Source organism: Heterodontus francisci, chromosome 24 (genome assembly GCF_036365525.1).
Source record: "Heterodontus francisci isolate sHetFra1 chromosome 24, sHetFra1.hap1, whole genome shotgun sequence".
Classification (NCBI taxonomy): domain Eukaryota; kingdom Metazoa; phylum Chordata; class Chondrichthyes; order Heterodontiformes; family Heterodontidae; genus Heterodontus; species Heterodontus francisci.
The window spans coordinates 80,119,597-80,131,794 of record NC_090394.1 but is presented as its reverse complement, the minus strand read 5'-3'; the positions used below and the strand labels follow the sequence as shown (position 1 = coordinate 80,131,794).

General features: G+C 44.8%; 1 protein-coding gene across 1 annotated transcript in view; it reads right to left on the bottom strand.

Moving 5' to 3' along the window:
• ankfn1b (ankyrin repeat and fibronectin type III domain containing 1b) overlaps positions 1-12,198 on the bottom strand; it is a 1,028,185-nt gene that overhangs the window by 230,808 nt on the left and 785,179 nt on the right. Inside the window, exon 6 of the mRNA XM_068056894.1 lies at positions 914-1,115. Within this exon, the coding sequence (XP_067912995.1) occupies positions 914-1,115 (202 nt within the window). The remainder of the gene's footprint in view (positions 1-913; positions 1,116-12,198) is intronic.

The following is a 12,198-nucleotide window of genomic DNA, read 5'->3' as shown; positions in this document are numbered from 1 at the left end:
TGGTCACACCAGGGGAGAAGGCCATGTGTCAACTAACAAAATTGCTAATGTGATGGATTTTGACCATAAAAGGTAGCCCTCTGGAGAGAGAGGAGAGATCACAACAACATCACAGAAGGTAGTCCAGCCACAGGTTGTTGGATTGGACCAGAACAAAGAAAAAGCCTTGTTGATAACTCTACACTTCAACTTGCTGCAGCAGAGAACTGAAAGTGACCATCAGCTCCAGTCTGAAGTCTTAACCACCAGAAATCTACAACACCTCCACAAGTTCATGACTACAAACACCCAGGCCTGCATCTTTAAAAGAGACTGTCCTCCTTGGAGGATTCAACAGCTTTACCATAAACCACGAATACCTATCATACCTTAAACTCTTCCCCTTTACCTTCTATCTTCTCTTGAAAGTGTATGTGAGAGTGAATGTGTGGGTGAGTGGTATTGCGAACATTTCAGAGAATGAATATTGTTTAATAAATAGTTAATTTTCTGTTTTGAACCTACAAGAAAACCTGTCATTTGTCTGTTTATTTGACCCTAAAACCACTCAGGGACGAACTCATCATCCCTGGTTCTTGCTATATCCTGGATATTGGACAGGTAAAGGCACACTGTGCTTTGCAGGGGAGATGGGAGCTCATTACAGAAGTGGTCAGAGATACTAAAACTAAGGGGAAAATACAGTATAAAGATAAACAACACAGAACACTCAATTTGAATCAATCATCAATTCCCTTTTTGACTTTTGCAGCCAATGAAAGTTGCAATTGATGCAAAGTTTAGCGATTCCAACCCAGCTGCATGGCACAGAGCTAACTACAGTATTGCAACACAGTGCATCAGCAGTGCTCAGAGTTATTTCCATCCAAAACACATCCAATCATCATCAAGTAGAAACTTTAGACTTCCTTACCACACAGGACTTCCGCTGCTTGTTCTTTTCATTTCGTCCCATCAAGTTTGTCTCATCGAATGAAGTGTAATTAACTTTGAATTTTCCTGAAAGATTTCGGTATAACCTCTTTGCTGCATTAGGAGAGGACGGAGCAACCAACCTCTTTCCATGAGCCAGCTGGAGATCTCGCATCTGTTGAGTCATCTTGGGAGATGAGGACCTATCAGTACAATAACAGAAAGGTTTTTTCACTGTAGACACATTCACAGATAAAGATACTGACAATCTCTGATATCTCAGGATTACTGAGTGGCAGCCTCTTAACTTCATTTGCACTATGCTGCAGAGTTACAAGTCAGTCTTGTTACACCAGAGTTGAAAGCTTGTCCCTCCCCGCTTTCACGTTTCATATTCATCATTGGTTTGTACATTTATTACACCCCAACTCACAGCTCACACTGCACATAAATTGTATTCCCTATCCATGTTGCATATTACGTTGTGTCCCCTGTAATTAAAAGCTGAAGTCAGGGTGCTGTTCCTTCCCCAATAGTTCATGTTCATCCAGCAGAAGCAAGTCAAAACTGTGATTCCTCATTCATGTCCACATTGTGCATGAAGTGTACTTTTCTTTGTCAAAAGATGATGAGCAGAAAATGCCACAAGACAGAAATACACACACCCATTCGACACCCAGTTTCAAATGAAATAGGAGCAGGAGTAGGCCATTCGGCCCCTCGAGCCAGCTCCACAGTATGAGTTCTGAGAATGTGAATATAAATGAAGGGATGAGTTAGAGCCAGCTTCACACAAACATAGGACTGAATTTTATGTGCATGTTCGGCGGCGAGTGAAAAATACAGCGGCCTGTGCGTGCGGGTTGCATGTCGTGGAGCTGTCACAATCTTCCATGCGGTGGCTCATTTAAATAGCCAGGCCGGGCCACCCCTCCCCCACCCCGATCACGTGGAGGGGTGGGGGGAGTGTCCATCCCCAGCAATGGCGCTGACGCCATTTTTAAAGGGCTGTTAGCATGACTGGGAAATTTAAATATTTTAAGGGAAATGGAATTAAAATAAATACATTTCTTTTGCCCCCTCCCACCTGCCCAATAACAATGAAATTAATTATTTGCCCTTCCCCCAAAACACTTGCCTTTACCATCTGACCTTCCCCCCCCAAAACTGCATAAACTTTCAACTCCAACCCTTCCCACCATCCCCTACAACAATGATGTTACTTTGACCCTGATTCCCCCCCCCTCCTGCACTGAGAAACTTACCTCCCCCCACCCCCACTTCCCACCAGTGTGGCGCCTCATTTCGCCAGACGGGGATCCGAAGGCGTGGGAGTGCCAGCCACTGGGCCGAAGATCTCAGTGGGACATCAGGCGGTGATGTGAGGTTCATTAATTCATTCATTTTAATTTATTTAAATATTCAAATTGGGGTCCCAGCTCCGAGTGCTGACGCCTGGGGGAGAACAAAATGCATCCAATAGAGTTCAGTGAAGAATAAGTCATATGGCTTCTCGAGGCTGCTCCATCATTCAATAAGATCATGGCAAACCTTCAACATCAACTCTGCTTTCCCATCCTATACTATGTCCCTTGGTTCCCTTAGCACCTCAACCTGAAATAGACTCAACAACTGAGCATTCATAGCCCTCTGGGGCAGAAAAATTCCAAATATTCACAGCCCTTTGACTGCAGAAATTTCCACTCATCTTAATCCTAAATGGCCAACCCCTTATCCTGAGACTATGCCCCCTAGGTCTAGACACTCCAGCCCAGGGGAAACTGCCTGTCAGCATCTACCCTGCCAATTTCTCCAAAAATATATCAGCATTTATTGAGCTGCCTGAGAAAGAATGCTGCAGAATCAAGGTGTTGGTTCCCATCCTGCAGCATGGATATAGTCTGCAAACATAGTCACTTCCCACTGCCTTCCTTCATAGCCCATTCATCTCCCTCTCACATATATGATAGGGGTTTAATCTCACATTTATGAATTTGTTCAATGACTTCATTTAGCTGATGAGGCCTGCAGTCCCACCTCATCTCTTGGAGAAAAGGGGAGCTGTGGTGCTTTATCACCTAGCATGGCCAGAAGCAAATATCTTCTGAGTTCAGAAAGGAATGGTTTGAAATTTACTGAAATAGCTCAGAGAATTCTGAAGTGCTGTGATGTCCTCAAATTATGTGTCTTCTCCATATTCCCACCATTACTTCAAGCTAAAGGCTCAGGGATTAGAGTATTCACAAAGAGCTGGCTGTAGAAATAACCAAGAAACAAAGTTAGCCATTGACAGAAACAAATAGGTATTTATATAATCACTGAGGTCAAATACAAAAGAGACTTGCTTGAATATTTACTGACAGGTGCTTTGACTTGTGATCAGACTAACTCAGGTCCTGCCTCTGGAATAGGGCCTTCTAACAGCAACAACTGGGCTTTCACAATACACTAATGAAGGAGAGTGGGTAGAACAAGAAGAGTACTATCCTTACATATCTGGGGCTGACTCTATCTGTGATTCATGGACCAAAGTCTTCTCTTTCTGTTGCTGCAAGGATTCCAAGAGAACCAAGCCTCTGCACAAAGCTCTGTATCTAACCCATGCTGTACCTGACTTAAGAGAGCTTGATGGAACAGTGTAGCGGGAGCTTTACCCTGTATTTAACCCCTTTTTATTCTCACCCACAAAGCTATTCACTTGCTCTGCCGAATGTTTGTCTTTGACCTGGTGACTTTAATGGGAATGAGCTTTACTCTGTATCTAACATTTTTTTTTCGAGTGTTTGATGGGGACAGTGTAGAGGGAGCTTTACTCTGTATCTAACCCTGTGCTGTACCTGTCCTGGGAGTGTTTGATGGGGACAGTGTAGAGGGGAGCTTTACTCTGTATCTAACCCCGTGCTGTACCTGCCCTGGGAGTGTTTGATGGGGACAGTTTAGAGGGGAGCTTTACTCTGCATCTAACCCCGTTTTTTGTTTTTCCCTTTTTTCCTGTACTTGTCCGAGGAGTGTTTGATGGGACAGTGTAGAGGGAGCTTTACTCTGTATCTAACCTGTGCTGTACCTCTCCTGGCAGTGTTTGATGGGACAGTGCAGAGGGAGCTTTACTCTGTATCTAACCTGTGCTCTACCTGCTCTGGAGAGAGCATTGGAGTAACAGTATTCTCCTCATTACCTGACTCCATTGGAGCAGTGAGTCCTTGTATTGGCCAGATACTGCAGGCAGGGTCGCTGTAAACAAGAATAAATGTCCACGTCAGAAAATGAAACAATATCCATGAATTTTTCAAGATGTAACTTTGAAAAAAGAATCTACAGCAGATTACTCACCAACTGAGGTCTCTGCAGCTCGTGTGATCCAAAGAAGGTGTTCACTGTTTCCTCAATCCATAGCTTCTCAAGACTACTTTGATATTGTTATTCAGAATAACTAAGAACAGCCGGCTTGACTTCTCTCAAATATTAAACCCTCCCCAGCAGGATCTGAGTTAAGTCACAGCTGCACCACACAGCTCAATGTGTCGTCCTCCTTGAGGCACCTGAGCCATCTTGGCCCAATTGGAGTTTTAGTGCACTGTGTATACTTGGCCATTTGTACATCTTCACACTGCTGGTGGTGCTCCTCCATCAAATACACTGATTCCATTTCAACAGGAGACCAATACTCTTCTTCATCATATCAAAGACATCTTGATTCCAACTCCTGCCACATTCCATAATGCATACCAGTGGAAATAAAGGGAGGTACAGAGTTGGGAAGCATTCCATAGCAAAGAAGCCCGTGGGGACAATGATGACAGCATAATTGCTATCATATGGACTATCACAAAGAATGGCTTTACTGGTGTATTAGTTCCTCATTGGGCAACATCATGTAATTGTTGCATGTTACAGGATTGTTAGTTTAAGACCCATTCCAGGACTTAGGTCAATAGTCTTGGCTGATACCTCTGTGCAATTCTAAGGGAGGACTGTCCTCCAATAAGATATTCAGCAACTATTCAGCTGGATGTCAAATTCCAACATTGCTATTTTGAAACTTTATCCGAGTCTGCTGACCAAAAGTCCTTCCTCAAGCAACACCACCAAAGAAACAGATTAGCTGCCACTCATATCATATCACTGCTGTTTTACAAAAGAGGCTGTCCTGTTAGATGACATAAAAAGTAACTGAACATCATAATAATTCTGGGGAATGGTTTTGAGACAGATCTGACAGACATGATAAGAAGTTCTATGAATCAATCTTCTTTCCCCAGGGGTGCCTCATTAAAATGGCCAAGCTTATCCTATGTTACTCCTGTTGCCACTAAGAGCTCCGAGGAATATATACAGCCACCAAGTACTCCTGCTTATGCAACCACATCACAAACTATCAACATTTGGCTTGAATTGTACATCCTGGTGTAAATGACCACAATATGTCAACACAAATTTCATCACACAGACCCCGATATATTGTGCTGTTAACTTTTGCAGTGCAATATCTCGGTGAAATGAGTATTCAAAATACATTCTCAAATTGGCAAAGAAAATATGTGGAGTGTGTGTAAGTTAAGTGCACATATGTGGAGTATATCCATGTGGAACATGCATACGCAGAATGTGTATATGTGGAGTGCGCTTATGTGGAATGTGTGCATTTGGAGTGTGTGTGTATGTGTGGTTTACGTATGTGGAGTGTGTGCATTTGGAGTGTGTGTGTATGTGTGGTTTACGTATGTGGAGTGTGTGCATTTGGAGTGTGTGTGTATGTGTGGTTTACGTATGTGGAGTGTGTGCATTTGGAGTGTGTGTGTATGTGAGGTTTACGTATGTGGAGTGTGTGCATTTGGAGTGTGTGTGTATGTGTGGTTTACGTATGTGGAGTGTGTGCATTTGGAGTGTGTGTGTATGTGTGGTTTACGTATGTGGAGTGTATGGATGTGGAGTGGGTTAAAGCGGATAACTTATGCTTAGAGGTGCAGGGCAAGTCTAGAATACTTATGAGTACTTTGTATCGGTGTTTACTAAGGAAGAGGAATCTGATAAAATATTGGTAGAAGCAGAGAGAGTAGAGGCAATGGATCAGGTAAAAGTTGAGAGGGGGGAGATACTGGAAAGGCTGACTATGCTTAGGATTGATAAATCACATGGTTCAAATGGCTTGCACCCCAGGTTGCTAAAGGAAGTTGGGTGGGGATAGAGGAAAGGCTTGCCATAATCTTCCAATCTTCCCTAGATACGGGGGAGATGCCAGAGGTTTGGAGAGTGGCAAATATGACACCCTTGTTCAAGAAAGTGTGTAAGGACAGTCCCAGCAACTACAGGCCAATTAGTTTAACATCAGTGGTGGGTAAGGTTGTGGAAACAATAATCAGGGAAAAAAATCAACAGGTACTTGGAGAGGTTAGGGTTAATTGAGGATAGTCAGCATGGATTTGTAAAATGGCAGGTTGATAAGGGGAATGTGGTGGATGTTGTCTATATGGATTTTAAGAAAGCTTTTAATAAAAGACTGGTTAACAAAATTGAGGCTCATGGAATAGGAGCATCAGTGGCTAATTGGATCAAAAATTGGCTTGAGAACAGAAAACAGCAAGTTGTGGCAAATGTTTATTTTCAGACTGGAGGATGGTAGACAGTGGTGATCTCCAAGGGTCAGTGCTGGGACCACTGCTTTTTTTGTTATATATTATTGATTTGGATCTCGGAATACAGAGTAGAATTTCAAAATTTTCAGATGATACCAAACTAGGAGGTGTGGCAAACAGTGAGGATGATACCAATCACCTGGAACAAGACGTAGGTGTGCTAGCAGAATGGACAGACATTGGCAGATGAAATTTAATACAGAGAAGTGTGAGGAGATGCATTTTGGCCGAAGGGATAGGGTGAGGCAATATAGACTTAATGGTACAGTTCTAAAGAGTGTGCAGGAACAGAGGGACCTGGGGGTGCATGTGCATCGATCTTTGAAGGTGGCAGGACATATTGAGTGAGTAGTTAGTAAAGCATATGGGATCTTGGGCTTCATAAATAGAGGTATTGAGTACAAAAGCAGGGACGTTATGCTGAACCTTTATAAAATTCTGGTTAGGCCCCAATGAGAGTACTGCATCCAGTTCTGGTCACCACACTTTAATGTGAGGGTCCTTGAGAGGGTGCAAAGGAGATTTACCAGAATGGCTCCAGGGATGTGGGAACTTAGCTACAAGGTTAGATTGGAAAAGCTGAAGTTGTTCTCCTTGGAGCAAAGGAGATTGAGGGGAGATTTGATAGAGGTGTGCAATTTTATGACAGGTTTAGCTAAGTTAGACAAGGAAAAACTGTTTCCATTAACTGATGGTACAAGGACCAGGGGACATAGATTAAAGGTTTTGGGCAAGAGATGCAAGGGGGAATGTGAGGAAGTTATTTTACAGAGCGAGTGATAATGACCTGGAACTCGCTGAAGGCCTGCTCGGGTCTGGAAAAAAAAGCTGAGCCGGACCCAACAGAATCACATCAGACCCGAGCCCGACTGAGCCCGAGTCCTTCCACTTTTTCTTGCGCCCGACCTGACCCGAGCCCGACCCAACGACCAGAATGTTCATTTTCTCCACTTGACAGCATTTGTTTTACATCCATAGTTCACTCACTGTACTTACCAGTTTTGTATGGATGGAATGGAAGGAAGCTGCAGCATGAGCACGATGACAATGACGACTCAGAGTCTGTGGAGTCCCGATGCACGTTTCCTTCCTTGACGTCCTGGACTCCCAGCTCAGGCAGGCTTTTCAAATTTTGACGCTTACTTACACAACTTCCCTTTTCTTCCCAGCAGAGCAAACGGTAGTACTGTGTGTGTCCAACCCGAACCCAGACCCAGCCCGACCCGACCGACCCGAGCCCGAAAGCCGGACCCGGAAGAGCGACCCGAACCGACCCGAACCCGACACATGTCGTTGGGTCCTGTTGGATTCGGGTCGGGTAGCAGGCCTTTAGAACTTGCTGCCCACATGGGTGGTGGAAGCAGAATCAATCAATGATTTCAAGAGGAAATTGGATGGGCACTTGAGAAATAAACTTGCAGGGCCGTGGGGATTGAGCAGGGTAGTGGGACTGACTGAATTACTCCATGGAGAGCTGGCATGGACTCAATGGGCCAAATGGCCTCCTCCTGTGCCGTATATGACTCGATGACTCTATGTGGAGTGTAACCATGAGGAGTGTGTGTATTGGAATGTATGTATGTGGCATGTACGCATATAAAGTGTGTGTACGTGGAGTGTGTGTATGCGGAGTGTACCAATGTAGAATGTGTGCATGCAGTGTACGCATGTGGAGGGCATGCATGTGTAATGTGTGTATGTAGATTGTATGCATATAGAACAGGGTTATCCAACATATGGCCTGCGGGCCAGGATCCGGCCCATTGATGTAAACTGTACTCAGCTCCTCCTCCTTGCCGCTCAGTTTTTGCCCTCGGCCGTTTCTTTCAGTTTCAGGGATGAGAAATTTGTTCCAGCTAACCAAAGGTTTCTATGACTGACAATCAGTTACCCCTGCTGTTTTCGGTGGCTGAGCGCCTGCTGGCAATTGTAGTCCCCCCTGCACCCCGGTCCCGATGGATAGAACCGTAATTCAGGATGACAACTCCCAGAGAGCACCACATGTCTGCATGGCGACTGGCTGTGGCCCGGCGATACGACCCTGGAGGTTAATGAGTGGAGCAGGTCAAGACAGAGACAGTAGTCGCAGTCAGCATGCTGATTAAAGTGATGGTGAGCCCGAGGCTTGCAGCCTAGGCCCGGCAAGAGAGAGCCGGGTGTGGGGGGACAGACAGCCAGAGACAGACACAGAGAGGAGGACAGAGAGATGGACACAGAGAGATGGGGAGAGAAAGAGATAGACACAGAGAGACGGGGAGAGAGAGAGATAGACACAGAGAGATGGGGAGAGAGAGAGATGGACACAGAGAGGAGGACAGAGAGACGGACACAGAGAGATGGAGAGAGAGATAGACACAGAGAGATGGGGAGAGGAGAGACAGACACAGAGAGGGGGAGAGAGAGACAAACACAGAGAGATGGGGAGAGGAGAGACAGACACAGAGAGGGGGAGAGAGAGACAGACACAGAGATGGGGAGAGAGACAGAAAGACACAGAGATGGGGAGAGAGAGAGTGATCACAATCACTCCTGTCAGACGGACATCTATCTGTAATATTCTGCATCACTATTTCAAGTGTGCAGGAAGACACTAACTACTTGTGCAAGCGAAGACAATGCCAGATATCTCACTAAATCAGTGTTCAACATAGTAAATTATTAAGTTAGTCTTCTCATTTTCGGGCTTTTCACAAAAATGCACATTTTTTGTTGTTTTAATAGTAAAATAAATTTCCAATGCCTTTTCCTTCTGAAATTTGCACACCAGGCCCCTAAGTAGTTTTTAGTTTTTTTAAGTTTAGAGAGACAGCACCGAAACAGGCCCTTCGGCCCACCGAGTCTGTGCCGACCATCAACCACCCATTTATACTAATCCTACACTAAATCCATATTCCTACCACATCCCCACCTGTCCCTATATTTCCCTACCACCTGCCTATACTAGGGGCAGGTTTTATAATGGCCAATTTACCTATCAACCTGCAAGTCTTTGGCATGTGGGAGGAAACCGGAGCACCCGGAGGAAACCCACGCAGACACAGGGAGAACTTGCAAACTCCACACAGGCAGTACCCAGAATTGAACCCGGGTCGCTGGAGCTGTGAGGCTGCGATGCTAACCACTGCGCCACTGTGCCGAAATTTTAGGAGAAATTTTTAATGTGGCTTCTCACAAGAAATGGTTGGACACCCCTGATATAGAATGTGCGCAGGTGGTGTATGTATATGTGAATGCGGAATGTACATGTGTGGAGTGTGCATATGTGGAGTGTACTTAGGTGGAGTGTATTTATGTGGAATGTATACATGTGGAGTGTGTGAATATGGAATGTATCTTTGTGGAGTGTGTGTATGTGGAGTGTATGTTTAGAGATACAGCACTGAAACAGGCCCTTCGGCCCACCAAGTCTGTGCCGACCATCAACCACCCATTTATACTAATCCTACACTAATCCCATATTCCTACCACATCCCCACCTGTCCCTATATTTCCCTACCACCTACCTATACTAGGGGCAATTTATAATGGCCAATTAACCTATCAACCTGCAAGTCTTTGGCTTGTGGGAGGAAACCGGAGCACCCGGAGGAAACCCACGCAGACACAGAGAGAACTTGCAAACTCCACACAGGCAGTACCCAGAATTGAACTCGGGTCGCTGGAGCTGTGAGGCTGCGGTGCTAACCACTGTGCCGCCCCTCGCGCCACTGTGCCGCCCTACACATGTATGTGTAGTGTATTCATGTGGAGTGTGTGTAAGTGGCGTGTACGTATGTGCAGTGTGTATGTGGGGTGTGTAAATGTGGAATGTATGTTTGTGGAGTGTGTTTACTGTTATGATCAGGTGAGGAGGGGTTGAAGGGCTCCCCTCTTTTCTTTTTCTTTGCTTGACCACAACAGGTTTAGTTCTTTTTTAAAGTGGATATTTCTGCCAATTTAGTCAGTGTTTAACTATTTACATGCGATGATCATAAAAAGTACAAATCGGACAGGTTTCTTGAGTTTAACAAAAAAATTGCTTGGCTTTATTATACTTAAATCAATCTAAGTAAAATAATAAACTACTCTCCAACTTTCACACACACACTCGAGGTTCACACACACACACAAATAGGTTACAGAGTGGGGAAGGATAGATTGGTCGAATTAGAGTCCAGAGAAATAAAAAGGGGTATACAGTCTGTGAAGGTTGGTGACTCGGCTGACTTCAGGCTGAATTCAGTGGTCCTGAGACTTCCAGTTTGAAGATGCAGACGGCTGATTCGGTGGTTTTCCTGGAGACAGTGATGTAGATGTTTTCCTTCAAGAGGTCTCCATCTGCAGCTGTGGTAGGCCTAGGTAGTTATGGCTAGCAGACAGGGTTGAAGCGAGCAAGGTGGATTGGAGAGAGAGGGGGGAGAAGGGACCCCACTTGGGTCTTCTCTTAGTATCTAGCTACTTCTCTGGTTGTTGCAGAGAAAACACCAGCTTCAGCACACAGATGGCGGGCCTGTCACATGACCATCACCCAGTGATTCAACATGGTGGTTATCAGTGTGTATTCCCTCTGACAACTTAATCAGTCCATGTCTAAAAATTCCTTTCTCACAACCAAGGTCCCATTGTTCAAGTGATTAGGTTTGAGTGGTTCATTTCCAGCAGTTTGATGTCCAAGTGATGGCCTTAATATCTTGCTAATGGGAGCCTGATAGGTAGTTCACTCAGATTCCCCAGGTCATTGTTCTTGCTGAGACTGGGCAGACAATTCATCTCCACCTCAATGCATTGGAATGTGGAGTATAGTGATGCAAATTGGGGTGGCCATCTTAGCTGCTCGTAGAGTCACCTTTTATCTGTTTCTTTTCCTTTTAAATTTAATTCAGGTTTCCAGCCGGTGGATTAAAAATTATCATTTGACATAGCTCGTTTTGGTGACAGTATCTGGAGTGTACGCATGTGGTGTATGTGTATGTGGAATGTATGTATGTATGTGAAGTATGTACCCATGTGAAGTGTGTGTATGTGGAGTGTGATGTTTTAATCATTTGTTGCAGAATTCAGGAGGGTTCAGCCTGTGCTATTTCCATTGCTTACTTTAATGGTTGTATTGTGCATTGCATGCCCTTCAGCATGCTGTCCCATTATCAAGTTACTGTTTGTAGAAAACATGAACTTGCCTATGAAAGCTAACGTTTGTGTTTAGCACTATTAAAGAGTTGGGAAGCTGCAAAATCAGAACAGTCTCACTGAAGTGGTTAGTAAAAACAGTGTGCAACTGAGCCAGCAGATCAGGCAGGCCCCACATTCTACGACAATTGGTGCTGTGTTAGAAAATTTCAGCCGGGCAGCCGTAAAATTACGATTGCCCTCAGTATGCTTGGACTGGGCGGGGGAAATCTCAGTCACCAATCCTCCTGTTCATTATGATTGATCCTTGGGTGTTTGTGTGGAGGTCATGTGAAAGAAACAGACTCAACTGGTCTGCAATCCACCGTTGAATAATGCGCGGTCACTCACTGGTTCCGAGATGAAGATTTGGGCACGGTGGTTGTCTATTCCCCATTGGAATTGAACATCCAGGAGAGGAGGGGAGACAACTGGAAAAAGGAAAATGAAAGCACCTTACCATAGATGACTTGAAGATGGAAAGGAGAAGGCCACTGCCTATTGGAAG